The sequence below is a fragment of the Elephas maximus genome, chromosome 2, assembly GCF_024166365.1.
Source record: "Elephas maximus indicus isolate mEleMax1 chromosome 2, mEleMax1 primary haplotype, whole genome shotgun sequence".
NCBI lineage: Eukaryota > Metazoa > Chordata > Mammalia > Proboscidea > Elephantidae > Elephas > Elephas maximus.
Window position 1 is genome coordinate 154,514,577 of NC_064820.1, and position 22,322 is coordinate 154,536,898.

Genomic DNA, 22,322 nt, shown 5'->3' on the forward strand with positions numbered 1-22,322 from the left:
ATTTTGAAAAACTAAAAATACATTTTAAAAGAAGACTAAAACAGAGGTCTTGCAAAGTTTACCAAGAATAAAAAGGATATAAAATATGAAACATTACTAATAAGAATAGGGACATAACTAAAGACAAAGAAACAATACAATCTAAACATAATACCAAGAAATTTGAAAATATAGGTAAAATAAATGATTTTAAAATAAAACAAAAATTTCTTTAAAAAGTAAATAAAACCTGAACAGATTAATAAGCAAAAGTAAAATGGAAAAGGTAGTCATAGATCTACCCCAAGAAACCACACACCCAACCAATTGAAAGGGCCCGCTCTAACTAATCATGTAGAAACAGATAATAATCTAATTATAAAAAATATTCTGTAGCATAAAAATAGATGAATTGCATCCTAACCCATTCTATGAGGTCAGAATAATGTAATATCAAAATGATAGAAAGTAACACAGAGAGAGAACTACATAGGCTAGGAAAGTCCTAAAAATGAAATTCAGTTGTGGATTAAAACAACAATACATGCTGGCTAAATATTACTTATTTCAACAACTTAAGAATTAAAAGGCTAAAAAGAATAAAACGGCAATTTAAACAGGTGTCAAAATACTTTAAATATATGAAAGAATAAAGGAATAGAAGAAAACTTTCCTGATACAAAAAATAAAGAGGAGTATTTACCCTAAATTTAGATCAATCGTCACAGTTAATGATGAAATACTGAACGCATCTACAAAGGCAAGGATGACCTACTTTCTGCTACTACTTTGACTAGTATTCATTGGCTATGGCAGTCCTAGCAACTGAAATTCTATATGAAAAATTATTTGTACCTAATGCTTAAAACAGGTCAAGGAGTGGAGATGGGTGTCAGAAAGTGTTACAGAAAATGTCTTGGGTAAAGAGTGAAGACTTTGAAACCAGAAAGAAAGGTCATTTACTCTGCAGGATGAATAGCATAATTGATTTACAAATAAATAAAAGGTCCTCAACCAATATTTGTTAATTTTTTTTTATGGAGGCGTCATTTTCTTATACATCTTTTACTATCAACTTTTTAAAGCGTGAAGTTTTCTTAGGATTTATTCTTGGTGGGGAACCAGGGTTTAAATTTATGCCTCTAGATTTAAGAAAACAATAGGTTAATTTTTCTACGAATTCAGGCTATCAGAAAGGAAAACAATGCAATCACTTACTGGCATTGCGGGTGACCATTTGAGGCAAAAGATGTCATGAAAGACTGTGAGAAAAATCACTCCTGTTGACAGAGTTCCTTTAATCCGCCATCTTTTTGCTCTATTCTGGAGAACGGGAATAGCATACAAAACACGCAAGGTGGCGCTGTTGGCTAAAAAGAGAAAAAAAAAAAAACCACCAGCACAGTGGATGCTGCAGATTCCAGCGTCTAGAGAAAATCGTGAGGATAGGACTTGGGGACGAGTGGAGCTACCTCCCCACAATTATTGCCATTATCCAGCTCATTTCTAAGGATTTCGGTTACTGCCATTTCCGAGAGCTGTCTGAGGCCGAGAGGAAGCGTTTTTGAAGACTGAAAGAAAGAATGGAGGCCGGCGTGCAGAAAAGGCAAGTCTTATTTCTTTGTGTATTTTTGGGTGTGTCCTGGGCTGGCGCGGAACCGCTTCGCTATTTTGTGGCGGAGGAAACCGAGAGAGGCACGTTTCTGGCCAACCTTGCAAATGACCTGGGCTTGGGGATGGGGGAACTGTCAGCCCGAGGATCTAGAATCGTTTCAGACCGGAACATGCCATTTTTACTACTCAGTCCGCTTACTGGGGATTTAATACTAAATGAGAAATTGGACCGAGAGGAACTGTGCGGCCCCACGGATCCCTGTGTGCTGCCTTTCCAGTTATTACTGGAAAAGCCTTTTCAGATTTTCCGCGCTGAACTATGGGTCAGAGACATCAACGATCATTCTCCAGTATTTCTAGATAGAGAAATTCCCTTGAAAATATTAGAAAGTACCACTCCGGGGGAGGCATTTCTCCTAGAACGTGCACAGGATTCAGATGTTGGAGTCAACGGCCTGAGTAACTACACCATCAGCCCGAATGCCTATTTCCATATTAACGTCCATGATAGTGGTGAGGGGACTGTCTATCCCGAACTGATACTGGATGAAGTGCTGGACCGCGAGGAAGTGCCTGAGCTCAGTTTAATCCTCACAGCCTTGGATGGTGGCTCTCCGCCAAGGTCAGGGACCGCCCTGGTACGCATCCTTGTCCTGGACATTAATGACAACGCCCCTAAATTTGTGCAGCCGGTCTACAAGGTGGAAGTGCCCGAGAACAGCCCCATCAGCTCTCTGGTTGTCGCTGTGTCTGCTAGTGACTTAGATGCCGGAAGCAACGGAGAAATAGTTTATGCATTTTTTTATGCCACTGAAAGAATTCTCAAAACGTTTCAAATCGATTCAGCATCTGGCGATCTTTATCTTAGAGCCGAGTTGGACTATGAGGCAATTCAAACTTATACATTAACTATTCAGGCCAAAGACGGCGGAGGGCTTTCTGGGAAATGTACGGTGGTGGTCCAGGTAACAGATACAAATGATAACCCACCGGAACTGCTCATGTCATCACTTACTAGCCCAATAGCAGAAAACTCACCCGAGACAGTCGTTGCTGTTTTTAGGATTAGGGACAGAGATTCAGGGAACAATGGAAAAATGGTGTGCACCATCCAGGACGATCTCCCCTTTCTCCTGAAGCCATCGGTTGAGAATTTCTACACTTTGGTAACAGAGAAACCTTTGGACAGAGAGTGGAACGCTGACTACAACGTCACAATCACTGTCACCGACTTGGGGTCCCCCAGACTGAAAACTGAGCACAGCATAAGAGTGCTGGTCTCCGACGTCAATGACAACGCCCCAGCTTTCACACAAACCTCCTACACCCTGTTCATCCGCGAGAATAGCAGCCCCGCCCTCCACATGGGCAGCGTCAGCGCCACAGACAGAGACTCAGGCTCCAACGCCCAAGTCACCTACTCGCTGCTGCCACCCCAGGACCCGCACCTCCCCCTCGCCTCCTTGGTCTCCATCAACGCGGACAACGGACACCTCTTTGCCCTCAGGTCGCTGGATTATGAGGCCCTGCGAGCCTTCGAGTTCCGCGTGGGCGCGATAGACGCAGGTTCCCCCGCGCTGAGCAGCGAGGCGCTGGTGCGCGTGGAGGTCATGGACGAAAACGACAACTCGCCCTTCGTGCTGTACCCGCTGCAGAACGACTCTGCTCCCTGCACAGAGCTGGTGCCCAGGGCTGCCGAGGCGGGCTACCTGGTGACCAAGGTGGTGGCAGTGGACAGCGACTCGGGCCAGAACGCCTGGCTGTCCTACCAGCTGCTCAAGGCCACGGAGCCCGGACTGTTCAGCGTGTGGGCGCACAATGGCGAGGTGCGCACAGCCAGACTGCTGAGCGAGCGCGACGCCGCCAAGCACAGACTCGTCGTGCTGGTCAAGGACAATGGCGAGCAGCCAATGTCTGCCAGCGTCACGCTGCACGTGCTCCTGGTGGATGGGTTCTCGCAGCCCTACCTGCCGCTCCCAGAGGCGGCCCTGGCTGAGGCTCAGGCCGACTCGCTCACGATCTACTTGGTCATTGCGTTGGCGTCGGTCTCCTCGCTCTTCTTGTTTTCCGTGCTCTCGTTCGTCGCTGTGCGGCTGTGCAGGAGGAACAGGGCTCCCCCGGTGAGTCGCTGCTTGGTGCCTGAGGGCCACTTTCCAGACCACTTGGTGGACATCAGCGGTACTGGGACTCTGTCCCAGACCTACCAGTACCAGGTGTGTCTGACAGGAGGTTCTGGGACCAGTGAGTTCAAATTCCTGAAACCAATTATCCCGAATCTTCCACCTCAGAGCACTGAGAGAGAAGTGGAAGAAAATCTCTCATTTCGGAATAATTTGGGTTTTTGATAAGGAGTGAAAAATAAGTGATATTGTGTCTGTGAATACATTCCTAGTAAGAAATTTATTCCGAGACACCTGTAAAAAAAAAAAAAGTGCTTTCACATTATTTCAGTACTCTGAAAGTCAAAGAATAATTTTCTTTACACAGAAAGGGATCCAGCTTCAGCGCTAAAAAGCCCTCCACAAAGCATGGGATTTATGTGTGTCATATTTAATCTTAAACAATTATGCTTACTGCCCAGTGTAGTACATAATAAATCTGTTTGGAGATGCTTTAAATTCCTTTTTATTGTCTTCCATCTTTATTGCTCTTTTCATTTTCTGAGTTGATTAGAGTGCTGAACGAGTATGCATACACCAAATTTCGAAAGCACAGATTTTAGAGTTTTTAAGCTTTAATACTTTTAGCATTTACTCTGTATCATACATCATTTTAATACTTTTAATATCAGAAGTAAATCCACAAGGAGACATGTTTTATAAATGCGGAAATGAGTGTTCACAGAGGTTCAGTAAGTTCACCAATTAATAAGTGGCAAAGCTAAGCATCTGTCCGATCGGTGATCTGTGAGCATCTCTCTGGTCTGCCTGGCTCTGTCAGTTTCCTTGTCACCATGCCTTACTGATTTCTGTCATTATAATTTAGCATTTGCCAAATTTCCTTCCTGATTAAGGAGAAGAAATCTTTCTCTCATATTTGTACTCCTGTTTAGAGGTTTACAGATTTTAGACATAATAATGTCTATGGTTTGTATTTTCTTAAAGACCAATGGCCCAGCTTTTCTGGATCAATTAATTATTATCAATGCCCTAATTCAACCAAATTCCAAGTTAAAAAAAAAATCAACCTGTGCTTTCTGCTTGTTACCTGAATAGCTACATTTCATTTCACAGAAAAGATGAGTGGTCATGAATAGGATCATTACAAAATTTTGACTACATCATCAGCTTATATATTTTCCTCACATTTCAGTAATTTTTCTACAGTATTCCCTACCTACTTTTGTGATTTTTCTAGCTGTAATTGAAAAGTTTATTTTAAATGAGTTTCCCCACTCCATATATTGTAGTGCTGCATCAGGGAATTATAAGAAATAGAATAGTTTTAGATACATAATATTAAAGAAAAACAAATGATTCCTAAGTTAATTAAAGATTCTGGGAGTTAAGGAGAATCTGTATTTGTTACGATAATCTATAACTCCTGTTCTTTAAAAAATGTTCAGATAATTTCAGCAAACTCATAATTCTGAAAATGTTACAAACTGATGCTGATGACTCTAAAATTAGTATAGGTAGTCCAGACCTACTAGGAGCTCTGTTCTGACAACTCCATCATAAGTCAGTTCTGACGTAAGCCAAATACCTCTTTTTGTGTGTGTGCATAGCCTGCTATAGGGCAGTGCTTGAACGGTAAATCATAACATTGAACACCTGTGAGCGAATATCTGAGAATGATATCAGCAAATTCTGCCCTGCAACATTGTGTGTAGTATGTATTACTAATGGTACCAAACCCCAAACCAAATCCGTTGTCAAGGAGTCGATTCCGACTCATAGTGACACTATAGGACAGAGTAGAACTGCCCCATAGGATTTCCAAGGAGCGCCTGGTGGATTTGAACTGCTGACCTTTTAGTTAGCAACCATAGCTCTTAACCATTATTCCATCAGGGTTTCCATTACTAATGATAAAAAAAAAATTTTTTGTAATGATAAGATGAACCAAAAAACAGACGGTGTTAAGTGTGGGGATCACCCAGACTACTATTGTATATCATTATTAAGATATAGTCTAAGGACTACAAAAAAAAAAAAAGCAGTGGTAAAGTCTTAAATTGTTTTCATAGCCTCAAAATAAAAGTGTTCAGTTTCTTCAAGAAATCAGTAACATGGAAAAAAGGAAGAGGGAGGTTTATACAACAAAAGAACTTAAGAGGCATGCCAACCAAATGCAATCTGTAGGCCTTGTTTGGATCTTGATTCACAAAGCAACAACTTAGAATTGGAGAAAACTGAATACAGATGTCAATAATATTAAGGTATTAATAAGTAATTCTCATAGATTTGATAATAGCATTGTAATTAAGTTGGATTTTTAAGGTATTAACATTTACAGATATGTAATGAAGTATTTTTTTTTAATGAAGTATTAAAGAAAAAAAACCAAACCCAGTGCCCGTTGAGTCGATTCCGACTCATAGCGGCCCTATAGGACAGAGTAGAACTGCTCCATAGAGTTTCCAAGGAGCTCCTGGCGGATTCGAACTGCCGAGCCTTTGGTTAGCAGCTGTAGCACTCAACCACTATGCTACCAGGATTTCCAATGAAGTATACATGGGTAAAATTTTAGGTTGCCTGAGATATGAGAATGTTGACGGAATAGAATAAAGTAAATGTTGATAATTATTGAAATTAATTATGAGTATATAGGTCCATCATACTATTTTCTTTGTGGAATTTGACATTTTTCAAAATAAATTTTTTAAAATTTTGATTCTGTGTGAAAAGAAGTGGAAGTAATAAAGGAGATATTGTTATGAGATACAGAACCATCTCTGCTGTCACCTCTATTTAAATAAACACTCCAGTCTTTCTTTGTTCAACCACCTTCATCATTTAAACTGGTAACTTCTGAGATAATCCTGCTCACGCACCTTCTTCTACCATGTGAATTTTGAGGTGTTTCTGTGTTCATAGCAATGGATTCATTCAGACTCAAGTACCTGGTTGCATTAAATTCCACGTCTGGTTTGTTTCTTGGGTGCTGTCTAGCAGTGCACCAAAGGACTTTATCAGGAACTTGTTTTTTCTGCCCTGCAGTCTCACAGACTAGTCTAGTCAAAGGCTTCTTTCATTTTATTATTCACAATAAAATAGAAATGACAAAGATGTATTACAAATAGGTGCAATGCAATTGTGAAATTGTATTTCTTGGCCAAAGGAACCAATAGGCTCATCTGTAAATATTCTATGCTTGAGTGATTTTTTTCCAATAGTGTGAAAGTTTAATAAAACCATACTTTAAAATTTAGGGATGCAGGTTGGAAGTGTCCTATTCCAGAATAAGGCGTTTTTGATTCTTTAGAAAACTTCAGTTTTAATTCTACCGACAACTTGCAGTAAGCGCCAAGCCTTATAAAGAGCTTACTCTATGCAAGGCATGGTTCTGTGAATAGATGATAGAGAGCGAGCTAGCTAGCTAAAGTTGCTTTATAAGGTTAAGCTCTTTCTATCTCAGTTTCCTCATTGGTAAAAAGGGGATTCAAAACAGCCCTATGTTGTAGGTACCATTATTATCCCCACCTTATGGATGAGAAAACTGAGGCAGAGAGATTAAATGATTTGTCCAAGATCCACAGCTTGTAAATGTTCTCATAGTTCATGGAAATAAAAGTATATAATTTCTATGTTGCTCCATTATATTTGCAAAAATTGTTTCTGCATATATTCTTCCTTCCCAACCAGGGAATTAACCAAATATCTTCTTTCTGCTCAAAACTCTATTAACAGTAGCATCCCTACTACTAAATAGCATTTCTCTTGTGTGGCCTCAGACTGTTGTCTGCGCATAAAGTACAGGTGATAGTAGTGTTGTAACCTTACCTAACTGGTGGTACATATAGGCAGAGTTGGGGAAATTGCATCCATTTCCATCCCAGAAAATGTAAAATCCTATTAGGACGCATGGTGGCGTTGCAGGATAAGAAGGTACAAACCGGAACCGCAGCTCTGGTTCCATTAACAGGCAAAACTTACCAACAGAGCCTGGAAGACACAGGAAGCTTGGACGCCAAGGAAGGAGGACTGGGAGGTGAAAAAGACTATTCACCAGGATATTTCTGAGGTATCTTGTGGATTAATCGGTCTCAGATACTGGGGTTTTACACTTCAGTGAATTCATCCTGTCAGGAAGCTGTACCACGCAAGAACAATGGAGGCCAGCAGGAAGCTCATTTGCAGACAAAGGCAAGTCATTTTAATCTTTCTCCTCTTGGGTTCATCTCTGGTTGGGGCGGAACCTAGGCGCTATTCCGTAGTGGAGGAAACTGAGGGCAGCTCCTTTGTTACCAATTTAGAAACGGACCTGGGTCTGGGGCAGAGGGAGCTCTCCAGACGAGGGGCTAGGGTCACTTCCAAAGGGAACAAACTGCGTTTGCAGCTCGATTTGGAGACAGGGGATCTGCTGCTAAATGAGAAACTGGACCGTGAGGAACTGTGCGGTGACACAGAGCCCTGTGTGCGACATTTCCAGGTGTTGCTAGAAAACCCCTTGGAGTTTTTTCAGGCTGAGCTGCAAGTAGTAGACATAAATGACCATTCCCCGGTGTTCATGGACAGAGAAATATTACTGAAAATATCAGAGAGCAGTCCTCCCGGGACCACGTTTCCTCTGAAGAACGCCCAGGACTTGGATGTGGGTCGAAATAATATTGAGAATTATGTCATCAGCTCCAACTCCCATTTCCGGGTCCTCACCCGCAAGCGCAGCGACAATAGGAAATACCCAGAGCTGGTGCTAGACAAAGCACTAGATCGGGAGGAGGAACCTGTGCTCAGGTTATCGCTCACAGCCCAGGACGGTGGCTCTCCACCCCGGTCTGGAACAGTCCAGGTCCGCATCGAAGTCGCCGACACTAATGACAATGCCCCTGAATTTGAGCAGCCTCTCTATAAGGTGCAAGTCCGGGAGGACAGTCCCATAGGCTTCCTGATTGTCAGGGTCTCTGCTACTGACATAGACATAGGAGCCAACGCACAGATTTCTTACTCACTTTTCCAAGTTTCAGAGGAGATAAGCAAAACCTTTCAGGTAAATCCCACGACAGGAGAAATTCGACTGAAAAAACAACTTGATTTTGAAACAATTCAGTCCTATGAAGTCAATATGGAGGCGAGAGATGCTGGAAGCTTTTCTGGAAAATGCACTGTTTTGGTTCAAGTCATGGATGTGAACGACAATGCCCCAGAAATTTCCATTTCTGCGTTTACCAGTCCAATACCAGAGAACTCGCCTGAGACTGTGGTTGCAGTTTTCAGTGTTTCAGATCTTGATTCAGAAGAAAATGGGAGACTAGGTTGCTCTGTTCAGGACGATCTACCATTCCTCTTGAAATCTTCACTCAAAAATTTTTACACTCTGGTAACAGACAGACCGCTGGATAGAGAGAGTAGATCTGAGTACAATGTCACCATCACCGTCACGGACTTGGGAACTCCAAGGCTAAAAACACAGCTCAATGTAACCATCCTGATCTCTGACGTCAATGACAACATGCCCACCTTCTCCCAAACCTCCTATACTCTATTGGTCCGCGAGAACAACAGCCCCGCCCTGCACATGGGCAGCGTCAGCGCCACAGACAGAGACTCAGGCTCCAACGCCCAAGTCACCTACTCACTGCTGCCGCCCCAGGACCCACACCTCCCCCTCGCCTCCTTGGTCTCCATCAACGCGGACAACGGGCACCTCTTCGCTCTCAGGTCGCTGGATTACGAGGCCCTGCGAGCTTTCGAGTTCCGCGTGGGCGCGACAGACGCAGGCTCCCCAGCGCTGAGCAGTGAGGCCCTGGTGCGTGTGGAGGTCGTGGACGAAAACGACAACACGCCTTTCATCCTGTATCCTATGCAGAACAGCTCTGTGCCCTACACAGAGCTGGTGCCCAGGGCGGCTGAGGCGGGCTACCTGGTGACCAAGGTGGTGGCGGTGGACAGAGACTCGGGCCAGAACGCCTGGCTGTCCTACCAGCTGCTCAAGGCCACGGAGCCCGGACTGTTCAGCGTGTGGGCGCACAATGGCGAGGTGCGCACAGCCAGACTGCTGAGCGAGCGCGACGCGGCCAAGCACAGACTCATTGTGCTGGTCAAGGACAATGGCGAGCCACCAATGTCGACCACCGTCACGCTGCACGTGCTCCTGGTGGATGGGTTCTCGCAGCCCTACCTGCGGCTACCAGAGGTGGCTCTGGATGAAGCCCAAGCCGACTCGCTCACTGTCTACTTGGTCATTGCATTGGCGTCGGTCTCCTCTCTCTTCCTGTTCTCAGTGCTCCTGTTCGTCGGGGTGAGGCTGTGCAGGAGGAACAGGGCCGCCTCGGTGAATCGCTTCCCAGCGTCTGAGGGCCACTGTCCAGGCCACTCTTTGGAAGTCAGTGGGACTGGGACCCTGTGCCAGAACTACCAGTACGGGGTGTGTCTGACTAGAGGCTCAGAGACCAGCGAATTCAAGTTCCTGAAGCCAATTTTACCCAATTTCCAGAGCCACTCCCCTGGGTCAAACACAGAAGAAAACCCCAACTTTTGGAATGATTTTGGTTTCAGTATTCAGTGACAATAATTGTTTTTCATAGTCCATATTTTTAAGATTTCATGGTAAATTCATGATGACAGTTTTTTTGGCCAACCTATTGTAGATTTGAAATTGCACCAAACTTGCATGCAAAATTTTTCATGTTATCCGTGTCTTTTTAAATTGTATGGTATCTTGCTTTCATGCCTATAACAAGATCAATGGTCCTCAATCTTGGCTTTTGAAACATAAATGAAGTCAATATCTGCACAAATGCTTGTTCTGGAATAGCTGAGGAATGTGTTAGGAAAGAAAAAGTAGAAAATTAAGTCTTTATAATCATAGAGTAGTAAAGCACTGACATTTCCGTTAGAGTATGCCTAATTGGGAACGAAAGACCATGTGTGTAAAGGGAATGTCTGGTTCTTGACTTTTGCTGCCATCATGGTCACCAAACTTCTTTGAAGTGGTTTTCTCTTAAAATGTTATGTTAAAACTGTTATACTAATTGTGTCCTTCCATTAATATATCCGTGTTTGTTTTAATACAACTTTTAAATTGCTTTCCATTTATTTTCATTGGTTTTAAAAGAGGAAAAAAATAGCTACACCATGTTTATCCTATGAGATGAAGTAGCATGGTAGTGAAACTGGCTTTTCCCATTTTAAGAAACAGTAAACATACTTTTTCTGTGACAGAAACTGCAGTAGCCACCCAATATCCATTTATCTTTTTTTTTTTCTTTAATAACAGATCTCAAATTTTGTTCAGGACATTAATGTGTCTCATCAAAAGAGTGAATTTTCCCAGCCTCCTCAACAGCTAGGACTGGATGTATGTTTAGGTTATAGTCCATGTACAAATGTGCAGGAGACTTCCAATAAATCTACTTAAAGGGAGATGGCTTACCTAGGAAGGGGGTGCTTTTTTTCCTTCCCTGATTGCTCCTTGCTGCCTAGAATGTGAATGTCTTGGCTGTACACAAACAGCCATGTTGGATCATAAAGCAACCTTAGTGATGTAAACAATGGGCTGAGACAGTATAGAATACACTTAAAAGGAACAAGAGTCCCTGATGATTATGAAGTGGTCATATTGTCCCTGGGTTGCTTACTTCTGAATGTCTTTTACTTGAAGAAATAAGAAAACTTCCATCTCATTTAAGCCACCATTATTTTAGTTTTCATGGTGCCTCCAGTGGAATCTAATTCTAAGTTGTTTTTGTTTTGTTTTCCTTTTCATAGTAAGTTTTTAGTAAGATACATACATACACTAAAATGCACAGATCTTAAATGTACACTTTGATTGACCTGATGTTTTATTCTAACTCAATTAAAAGTTGTGTTCAGAGTGCTTTACACACATTATCTTTTACTTCTCTGCCAAACCCTAAGGACATTGCATTATTATCCCCTTTTACATGAGGAAACTGAGGCTTAGAAAGGTTAAGTAACTTGCTCACAATTCTGAAAAAAAAAAGAGAAAGTGATTTAGATCTAATTTAAGTCTATCTGAATCAAATGTCCAAGTTCTTAACCAATATGCTATACCGTTAGGCATTAACTGGTAGCGTTATCTTCCTCACTGATGAAGTGAAATCTATCAGTTATTCCTATGACTGTTCCGTGAACTGAACACTCATGTAGAAATGTAACTTACAGCTAGTGGTTTATTTCTATACCAATGGCCTCACTGCTCTGGGCCAATGAACCCAAAGTTTTTACAGAAGCACCACCGTTAGTGAGCTGAGTCGGACACCACAACCGCACTTCATCATGAAGGAATCAGCCTGACTCTCTTCCTATAGCTTCTCGATATATGGAACTCATTATTGCAGAAATAAGTGTCTTGAATAGGGAGTGGAGTTACCCTATGATTTTATTTCTTGAAATTTTTGTTTTGTTTCTTCACTCTTTTTCTGTCAACTGAATAATATGTATTTTTGTTTTCTTTGGAAATCTGAAACTTGCCTTATTATATACATTTTACAAGTTCCTTATTCAAATTAAATATACTATTGGAGCCCTGGCGGCATGGTGGTTAAGCATTTGGCTGCTAACCAAAAAGTTGGCAGTTAGAATCCACCAGCCACTCCTTGGAAACCCTATGGGGCAGTTCTATCCTGTCTTACAGGGTTCTTATGAGTCAGAATTGACTTGATTGCAACAGGTTTGCTTTTTGGTTTTTTATATTCGTTTCAGCATCCCCTTTGTTTGAAAGCAGTTGCTATTCAAGTATTAATTCTAAATGAAATAATTAAGTTCATGAAATATAGGCAATGTTCTGGAGAAATTTTTACCACTAAATAACTTGAAGGTTCTTGAAATTTAATAGGAAAAAGCAGAAGGGCTCCAGTAATTTTCTGTTTAAATGAACTGTATGCCTTTGGCAACTCGTTTTAAAAATTATGATGAAAAACTGTGTGTGGGTCATTTAAGTGACTTCAAACTGAGGGGAAGAATAACCATGGCTGAATCAGACATTGTTCAGCATTTTCTTTAATAATACTATTCTTGTAGAGATGTTGAATTTTTGTTCACTCAGGTGTGGGGGCATGAGAATCCACGCTTATGCTATCTGTTAACTTTCCACTGCTGATGTAAAAAATTACTGCAATCTCAGTGGCTTAAGACAATACAAATTTATTAGCATATAGTCCTGTAGGTAGGAAGTCTGAATTGGGTCTTACAGGGCTAAAATCAAGGTATCAGCAGGGACTCATTCCTTTTTGGAGACTCTGGGAAAGAATCTATTTCTTCGCTGTTTCCAGCTTCTAGAGGCTGTCAACATTCCTTGGCTCATGGCCGCTTCCTTCCATCTTCAAAGTCAGCAGTGTTGCACCTCTCTGTTCATTCTTCCAGTCACATCTTCCTCTGACCACAGCCAGGAAAGTTCTCCACTTTTTTGGTCCCATATGATTAAATGGACCCACTTGGATAATTAATATCCCTATCTCAAGGTCTTTAACTTAATCATACCTGCAGTTTTCTTGTTGCCATGTAAGGTAACATATTCACAGGTTCTGGAGATTAGGATATGGACACCTTTGGAGGCCATGATTCTGCTTACCAATAAGTTGGCTTGTTGGGAGAGAATTATCCAGTCTCCTAGTACCTCCTGTGTCCAAAGGGGGCACTCGAAGGTCTTTATACCATGGACATAGGCCTCATTGAGTAGGTACTTTCACCCCAGATAAGGTAATTAACAAACTTCTAAAAATTATTAACAATAGCAATGACTTGTTAAAGATATCATAAATCTTTACTACCATTCAAGTCAAATTATGGAAATGCCTGAACAAAACCCAAAAGCATGGTGGCCCAATCTTGAGATCTACCTATTTGGGAACTAATTTTTCAGTAATTTGGGAAAACTCACAGTTCTTAAGCTTAAGTGGCAGAAAGAGGAGGAAATAATCAACTCTTTTAAAAAAGTATTGGTCAAATACTGTCTTCGGAACTGCCACCGTTTGCAAACTTAGTGTCCACTCAAGTAGTATGTTCCATGAAAAATATGTAGTTGTGAAACTGTTCTTGTTACTTCAGAACCATTTTGCTCCTATATTTTTCTCAGCTTAGTGTTAATTATTTTATTTAATCGCCAACACCTCAACAACATTAACCAGTCAATAAAATGAGAGATCATTTGCTTTTGTATTTCTCCCTGTGCAATAACACAGAGCCCTATCTGAACACATAAACACGACATGAAAACAGAACTCGGTGTTTTGTATTACAGAACACAGTTTATATCACCTATTCAGTACATTCAGGAGAATTTTGTTTTCAGCATTAAACCAAAAAATGTAAAACGCAGTGAGAACACACGGTGGCGCTGCAGGTTAAGATGATGGAAAGCGGACTTGCCTACGCAGCCCCATTACGCAGCCCAACACCCGACCAGAAGCAAAAGCTTTCTCCACCAGAGTAAAAGTGGATGTGGACCTCCTTAAAGATCCGTTTAGCGGCATATTCTGACGATCCGGACTGCAGGACCCTGCTACCGGAATCCTGGCCTTACAAGAAGCTCCTGTGAGGCGGATTTTCAGGAAAGAGCAATGGAGATTGGATGGATGCGCAATCAGAGACAAAGGCAAGTCCTAATTTTCTTTGTTTTGCTCAGGTTGTCTGGGGCGGGCGCCCAATTGGGGCCTTATTCAGTGGTGGAAGAAACAGAGAGAGGCTTCTTTGTGGCAAATCTAGGGAAAGACCTGGGGGTTGGATTGACTGTGCTGTCTACGCGTGGGGCCCGGATCATTTCCCAGGGGAACAAAGACCACCTGCAGCTGAAGGTTCAGACTGGGGATTTGCTCATAAATGAGAAACTAGACAGAGAGGAGCTATGCGGTCCCCTTGATCCTTGTGTACTACATTTCCAAGTGTTAATGGAAAAACCCCTAGAGATTTTTCAGGCTGAACTGAGAGTGAGAGACATAAATGACCATTCTCCTGTATTCACTGAAAGAGAAATGGTTCTAAAAATACTGGAAAACAGTCCTCTGGGGAGTGCGTTCCCTCTGAAGAATGCTCTGGACTTGGATGTAGGAAGCAACAATGTTCAGAAATATGAAATCAGCCCCAACTCCCATTTCCGGGTTCTAACCAGCAATCGCAGCGATGGCAGGAAATACCCTGAGCTGGTGCTGGACAAGGAGCTGGATCGGGAGGAGGGGCCTGAATTCAGATTAACCCTCACGGCACTGGATGGCGGCTCCCCACCCAGGTCTGGAACCACTCAGGTCCGCGTCGAAGTGGTGGACATAAACGACAACGCCCCTGAGTTTGAGCAGGCTCTCTACAAGGTGCAGATTCCCGAGGACAGCCCCACAGGATCCCTGGTTGTCACCGTCTCTGCCAGGGATTTAGACAGCGGAGTCAATGGAAAAGTATCATACACACTGTTTCAGCCTTCGGAAGATACTAGCAAAATTTTGGAGGTTAATCCTACCACTGGAGAAATTCAACTGACAACACAAGTAGATTATGAAACAACTCGGTCTTACGAAGTGGATATCGAGGCTACCGATGGGGGAGGTCTTTCAGGAAAATGTACACTTCTCCTGCAGGTGGTGGATGTGAATGATAATGCCCCAGAAGTGACCGTGTCTGCGCTCACTAGCCCCATCCCTGAGAACTCGCCAGAGACTGTAGTTGCTGTTTTCAGTGTTTCCGATCCTGACTCTGGGGACAACGGCAAGACGGTTTCCTCCATCCAGGATGACCTTCCCTTTCTTCTGAAACCTTCAGTCAAGAACTTCTACACTCTGGTAACCAAGGGAGCACTAGACAGAGAAGCAAAGGCTGAGTACAATATCACCATCACTTTCACAGATTTGGGAACTCCCAGGCTGAAAACCAAGTGCAACATAATGGTGCTGGTTTCCGACGTCAATGACAACGCTCCAACTTTCACACAAACCTCCTACACCCTGTTCATCCGCGAGAACAACAGCCCCGCCCTGCACATGGGCAGCGTCAGCGCCACAGACAGAGACTCAGGCTCCAACGCCCAAGTCACCTACTCGCTGCTGCCGCCCCAGGACCCGCACCTCCCCCTCGCCTCCTTGGTCTCCATCAACGCGGACAACGGGCACCTCTTCGCTCTCAGGTCGCTGGATTACGAGGCCCTGCGAGCCTTCGAGTTCCGAGTGGGCGCGATAGACGCAGGTTCCCCCGCGCTGAGCAGTGAGGCGCTAGTGCGCGTGGTGGTCGTGGACGAAAACGACAACTCGCCCTTCGTGCTCTACCCGCTGCAGAACGACTCTGCGCCCTGCACGGAGCTGGTGCCCAGGGCGGCTGAGGCGGGCTACCTGGTGACCAAGGTGGTGGCGGTGGACAGCGACTCGGGTCAGAACGCCTGGCTGTCCTACCAGCTACTCAAGGCCACTGAGCCAGGGCTGTTCAGCGTGTGGGCGCACAATGGCGAGGTGCGCACAGCCAGGCTGCTGAGCGAGCGCGATGCCGCCAAGCACAGACTCGTCGTGCTGGTCAAGGACAATGGCGAGCCACCAATGTCGGCCAGCGTCACGCTGCACGTGCTCCTGGTGGATGGGTTCTCACAGCCCTACCTGCCGCTCCCAGATGTGGACCCAGATGAGGCCCAGGCCGACTCTCTCACTATCTACTTGGTCATTGCGTTGGCGTCGGTCTCCTCTCTCTTCTTGTTTTCCGTGCTCTTGTTCGTCGGGGTGCGGCTGTGCAGGAGGAACAGGGCCGCCTCAGTGGGTCGCTGCTCAGTGCCTGAGGGCCACTTTCCAGGCCACTTTGTGGACGTCAGCGGCACCGGGACCCTGTCCCATAGCTACCAGTATGAGGTGTGTCTGACAGGAGGTTCTGGGACCAGTGAGTTCAAGTTTCTTAAGCCGATTATGCCTGACTTTCCTCCCCAGGGCACCACCAGTGAAATCAAGGAAAGCCACACTTTCCGGAATAGCTTTGGATTTAATTATTGATGGGAACACGTCTAATAAAGACATTTATTTCTTTAACATTTTCTTAATTAGCTAAATTGTTTATGTCCACCACCAATAAGATGTTATTTAATTTTCCCTACTTTATTTATCCTCAATTTCCAACCTTATGCTGAAAGTTTTCCCTTTCCTCACATTTTAATCCAATGAGGTGTTTCTCCCTAGAATCCTAATGATTGAAATAATCTTTATTGTCAAAGTTGATATCATTTAAATTTTTTCTTCCACTTTATATATATCTTTATTTGACTTTGTTTTCATTGTCTCTACATTACTCATGTTAGTTCTCCTTTTCCTAAAACATCTTCAATTTTAAAAATAATCTGCAGCATGTAATACATATATTTATTATTTGGTATTCTATTTTATTTTCAAAAGTGTTATTATTGTTGATTTGTCATCCTTGGTTTTTGTTATAACAATTTTTTAACTGTGTCACATTTTTAAACAAAGCTTTATTGTCACTTTAGTGATATCTTCTTATTTGAATTATGTTTCTATTATAAATATGGCAAATAAACATCTAATCATCCTTATCTGATAATAAGAAAAACCATTGTAAAGTGTTTGTGTGTGAGTGTGTGTGTGTGTTTAAGTTTGGAGAAAGAAAAAGCAAAGTGTAAGCGTTCTATAGCATCATATGAAAATCTTTGATAATTTGTTGCTTTCAATTCTGCATTAAAAAAAAGAGATCCTTGTTAATTTTTTAAAGGCTAACAACTGAGTTCCAATCTGTTAAAAAAAATCCCAGTAAAAATCAATAAGTAGAGGTTTATGCAGTGTGGCTTTTATAGTCAACAATCACAGTGTCGTTTTGGTGATATCTAGCTTTTCACACTGTATCTCTCAATTGAATTGGTATCTCTTGCTTATTGTGGGAGAAAAGGGCTCCCTAATAGCTGTTAGGCCTTTGATGTTACAACGCTGTTCTTACTCTCAAAAGTGTTAGGATAGGCATTAGTATAGTCTATTTATCCCTTTAGTCAGTGCAGAGAAATTTGACCCCACTAGATTTCAGTTTAGAGGAACCTCAAAATCGAGGTCAGTCACTTCTTTAACTCTGCAAGTACTTTTAAGGCTAACGTCAGAAAAATAATGTGCAAAAGAAAGGACAGGAATAGAAATTGTAGTAAGTGGCTCAAAAATTAGAATGAGTAAACGATAGAATATATGGTTTGAAAGGTAGGGATTGAAGGGAACTGAAAAATTACTGCTTCGTGTTCTACTCACCAGGATTTACTTAGGCATGCTATAATACAGCAAGCATTTAGTGAGCATCAGATGTGCCAACAACGATGACGAAGACATAGTTCCTGCGCTCAAGTACCTTCCGTATTAAAGAATGGACAAACTGGCATGAAACAAGAAGCAATGGTATTTACGAAGGCAATCGTAGTTACACGCACGTGTTTTTATGAGGGCATGGAAGAGGGACAGCCTAAATGCTTTGTAGTGGACTACCTAATGATGATTCTATTTAGGAAACGTAATGAGATTTTGAAGAAGGTGTGAAACAGGTTTCTTGTGACAGTTCAGATGTTTCTGCCCCCAGTGTTCCTGGGTAAGTAAAATCTATTATTTTTATAGTGCCTATTTTTTTTTAAGATCACCACAGCCCCCCCCCCTTTGGTTCCTGACATTATGTGGGAGTTGTGTTAGGAGATTAGAGGCCTGGTACCTAGCAAAATCTAACAGTATAGTGGACATCATTACTGGTAGAAATACTGTGTCAACTGTTGATTTTCAACTTTTCACATTAAGCAGTGAAGAATCCCAGAAACGTGAACAGTTCTCTAGCTCAACATTCTTTCTTAAAAACAAACAGAAGAAAAATGAAAAAAATAAACGAACAACTGAAAGGAAAAAAAATTTTTTTAAGACACATACACAAAAGCACACACAAAAAATTGGCTGCAGTCACTTGAGTCTTCAGAGGCCACGAGGTGGCGCTGCAGGCTAAAGAGACAAAAAAGGAGAGCCACGGATGCTACGAAGTCACTAACAAAGAGAGGAAGATCGGACAGGTCGGCTGGGAAGAAAAGCTACAGCAGCCCAATCACAGACCCCTGCTACTTCAGGGCGTGGGTCTGGAGCTTGCCACTGCTGTTTCTTTATCCTGGGAAATGTGATTGTGACTGAAATAGACGAAAGCCGTGTTCAGAAGAAGCCATGGAGGCTGGAGGGCTGCGCTTCCGGAGACAAAGGCAAGTCCTGTTTATCTTTATATTTGGGGGAGTATCCCTGGCAGTTTCGGGGTTTGGACGTTATTCGGTGACGGAGGAAACAGAGAGAGGATCGTTTGTGGTCAATTTGGCAAAGGATCTGGGGATAGCAGAGGGGGAGCTGGCTACAAGGGGCGCTCGGGTGGTCTCTGATGATAACAAACAACACTTGCTTCTGGATTCTCAAACCGGGGATTTGCTCACAAATGAGAAACTGGACCGGGAGAAGCTGTGCGGCTCCACAGAGCCCTGTATGTTGTATTTCCAAATTTTAGTGGATAATCCCTTTCAAATTTACCGGGCTGAGCTAAGGATCAGGGATATAAATGACCATTCACCAGTGTTTCAGGACAAAGAAATGGTCTTAAAAATACTAGAAAATACAGCCGAAGGGACAATATTTCGACTAGAAAGAGCACAGGATTCAGATGGAGGACTTAACGGAATCCAAAAGTACACGATCAACCCCAGCTCTTTTTTCCATATAAAAATTACTGACAGTGATGAAGGCGTCATCTACCCAGAGCTAGTACTGGACAAAGCGTTGGATTGGGAGGAGCAGCAAGAGCTCAGATTAACACTCACGGCGCTGGATGGCGGCTCTCCACCCAGGTCTGGGACCACTACTATACGCATTGTGGTCGTGGACGTTAATGACAACGCTCCGCAGTTTGCGGAAGCACAATATGAGACCCAGGTTAGGGAGGACACCCCCATGGGGTCCCTAATTGTTAAGGTGTCGGCTGGCGATGTAGACTCCGGAGTCTATGCGGAAGTATCCTATTCATTTTTTGATGCCTCTGAAGACATTAGAACAACCTTTCAAATCAATCCTTTTTCTGGGGAAATAGTTCTCAAAGCCTTGCTTGATTATGAGCTAATAAAATCTTACAAAATAAATATACAGGCAATCGATGGCGGGGGCCTTTCCGCAAGATGTACGGTTTCGGTCGAAGTGTTGGACACAAATGACAATCCCCCCGAACTGATTATGTCTTCACTGTCCAACTACATCGAGGAGAACTCTCCAGAGACGGTACTGGCTGTTTTTAGGATTAGAGACAGAGACTCTGGCGAAAATGGAAAGATGGTGTGCCATATTCAAGAAGATCTGCCTTTCCTACTGAAACCCTCCGTAGAGAATTTTTATGTTCTAATGACAGAGGGAGCACTTGACAGAGAAGGGAGAGCTGAGTACAACATCACCATCTCCGTCACGGACTTAGGGACTCCAAGGCTGAAAACCGAGCACAATATAAGGGTGCTGGTCTCCGACGTCAATGACAACATGCCCACCTTCTCCCAAACCTCCTACACCCTGTTCGTCCCTGAGAACAACAGCCCCGCCCTGCATATGGGCAGCGTCAGCGCCACAGACAGAGACTCAGGCTCCAACGCCCAAGTCACCTACTCACTGCTGCCGCCCCAGGACCCGCACCTCCCCCTCGCCTCCTTGGTCTCCATCAACGCGGACAACGGGCACCTCTTTGCTCTCAGGTCGCTGGATTACGAGGCCCTGAGAACCTTCGAGTTCCGCGTGAGCGCGATAGACTCAGGCTCCCCGGCACTGAGCAGCGAGGCGCTGGTGCGTGTGGAAGTCGTGGACGAAAACGACAACTCGCCCTTCGTGCTCTACCCGCTGCAGAACGGCTCTGCGCCCTGCACCGAGCTGGTGCCCAGGGCGGCTGAGGCGGGCTACCTGGTGACCAAGGTGGTGGCGGTGGACAACGACTCGGGTCAGAATGCCTGGCTGTCCTACCAGCTGCTCAAGGCCACAGAGCCAGGACTGTTCAGCGTGTGGGCGCACAATGGCGAGGTGCGCACCGCCAGACTGCTGAGCGAGCGCGACGCCGCCAAGCACAGACTCGTCGTGCTGGTCAAGGACAATGGCGAGCCACCAATGTCGACCACCGTCACGCTGCACGTGCTTCTGGCGGATGGCTTCTCGCAGCCCTACCTGCCGCTACCAGAGGTGGCTCTGGATGAGGCCCAGGCCGACTCGCTCACTATCTACTTGGTCATTGCGTTGGCGTCGGTCTCCTCTCTCTTCTTGTTTTCCGTGCTCTTGTTCGTCGGGGTGAGGCTGTGCAGGAGGAACAGGGCCGCCTCGGTGGGTCGCTGCTCGGTGCCTGAGGGCCACTTTCCGAGCCACTCGATGGAGGTCAGCGGCACCGGGACCCTGTCCCACAGCTACCAGTATGAGGTGTGTCTGACCGGAGGCTCAGAGACCAGCGAATTTAAGTTCTTCAATCCGGTTATGCCCAATATTCAGGCACAGGGCTGTGAGAGGAATAATGAAGAAAACCCCAACTTCCGAAATAGCTTTGGATTTAATATTCAGTCAAAGTTCTGTTAATATTTTTATGGCTATTTGGTATGTGATGCAACCATATTGATGTTTGCTTTTGAAACTCCAAGTTACATTATTAGGCAATTTCAAGCAAAAATGTCAAGTATCATATACCTGTTTTTACAATATTATTTCATCCTTCTTAAGTATTAGTAACAGCTAGCTTTAATTTAATTAGTATCCATTTCTAAATAATGGTTTTAAGGTTTTAATCCTTTCAAAATGTACAAATATTTCATTACTTTTATTTCTTATTGTAGAAAACAGAGGATTTGTTTTTTCTCCTAGTAAGTGTCATAGGCTGCATCTCATAATCCTAACCACCTCTGCCGATTGCATTTTTTTCTGTGTGAGAAGACATACCTACATTTCCAACCTTATTCTAACATCCTTTTATTCATGTTCATCTTTAGTTCTACATCAGAGTTTAAAATGAAATATTCCTCTATTCCTCTGCTCATGACAAAACGAAACAGATCATTTCATGAGTGGTATTGGACCACAATACTATCCTTGTGTTCATATTATTATTTTATTTCCCTTAAATACACCACTCTCACTTGGCTAATATTTTCTAAAGCTCACTTTTGCTCATATGTAAAATAGATTTTGTCTTATAATTTAAACAAAATGTAATAGCCTGCATGAAAATGAATAAAACTTTTTGAAAATTTGTTTGAGAGAGTGTTGATGGACTGTTGGACTGAAGTGAAAAGATTTTCACTTTTCATTTTATTTTGCAAATTTATTTTAATTATTATCAAATTTAAAAACCAAGAAGGCTTTAAGGTTAGAAACTTCCTATCTCCTTTCATAGAGTGGTTTCTTCTAGAATTAATTCCAATGTTTCTAAATATTTATACTGCTATATCTTGATCAATTTTATACTTTAATAATTTTTTACTATGACAGATCAGGATTTAAATTGTTTATTTCCCTATAATAACAACAACAAAAGTTGCTGTCGAGTCGATTCCGAATCATAGTGACCCTATAAGACAGGAAGAACTGCCCCGTAGAGCTGCCCCGTAGAGCTTCCAAGGAGTACCTGGTGGATTCG

At 43.3% G+C, this 22,322-nt stretch overlaps 4 protein-coding genes across 6 annotated transcripts; all 4 read left to right on the top strand.

Annotated features, from left to right (window-relative positions):
* Positions 1-666: 666 nt before the first annotated feature.
* Positions 667-7,866, top strand: PCDHB7 (protocadherin beta 7). 3 transcript variants are annotated; one of them, XM_049873876.1, is made up of 2 exons: positions 667-3,713; positions 7,698-7,866. In XM_049873876.1, the coding sequence occupies exons 1-2, from the start codon at positions 1,563-1,565 to the stop codon at positions 7,776-7,778; spliced, it is 2,232 nt and encodes a 743-aa protein (XP_049729833.1). In that variant the 5' UTR covers positions 667-1,562; the 3' UTR covers positions 7,779-7,866. The 3 variants fall into 3 exon arrangements, with proteins under 3 accessions (XP_049729833.1, XP_049729832.1, XP_049729831.1); XM_049873875.1 differs by having other exon boundaries at positions 7,681-7,830; XM_049873874.1 differs by lacking the exon at positions 7,698-7,866 and having other exon boundaries at positions 667-4,945.
* Positions 7,867-11,499, top strand: LOC126070070 (protocadherin beta-13-like). Its single transcript, XM_049873864.1, has one exon. The coding sequence runs from the start codon at positions 7,867-7,869 to the stop codon at positions 10,261-10,263; it is 2,397 nt and encodes a 798-aa protein (XP_049729821.1). The 3' UTR covers positions 10,264-11,499.
* Positions 11,500-13,755: 2,256 nt separating this feature from the next.
* LOC126070072 (protocadherin beta-16) lies at positions 13,756-16,846 on the top strand. The gene has a single exon (XM_049873867.1). The coding sequence runs from the start codon at positions 14,279-14,281 to the stop codon at positions 16,670-16,672; it is 2,394 nt and encodes a 797-aa protein (XP_049729824.1). The 5' UTR covers positions 13,756-14,278; the 3' UTR covers positions 16,673-16,846.
* Positions 16,847-17,193: 347 nt separating this feature from the next.
* Positions 17,194-22,013, top strand: LOC126070067 (protocadherin beta-10-like). The gene has a single exon (XM_049873862.1). It carries the CDS (start codon positions 18,860-18,862, stop codon positions 21,266-21,268), a length of 2,409 nt encoding a protein of 802 aa, XP_049729819.1. The 5' UTR covers positions 17,194-18,859; the 3' UTR covers positions 21,269-22,013.
* Positions 22,014-22,322: the final 309 nt, after the last annotated feature.

Excerpts from the sequence above, each read along its gene's own strand:
- PCDHB7 (XM_049873874.1), top strand. The coding sequence starts at position 1,563 with ATGGAGGCCGGCGTGCAGAAAAGGCAAGTCTTATTTCTTTGTGTATTT.
- LOC126070070 (XM_049873864.1), top strand. The coding sequence starts at position 7,867 with ATGGAGGCCAGCAGGAAGCTCATTTGCAGACAAAGGCAAGTCATTTTA.
- LOC126070072 (XM_049873867.1), top strand. The coding sequence starts at position 14,279 with ATGGAGATTGGATGGATGCGCAATCAGAGACAAAGGCAAGTCCTAATT.
- LOC126070067 (XM_049873862.1), top strand. The coding sequence starts at position 18,860 with ATGGAGGCTGGAGGGCTGCGCTTCCGGAGACAAAGGCAAGTCCTGTTT.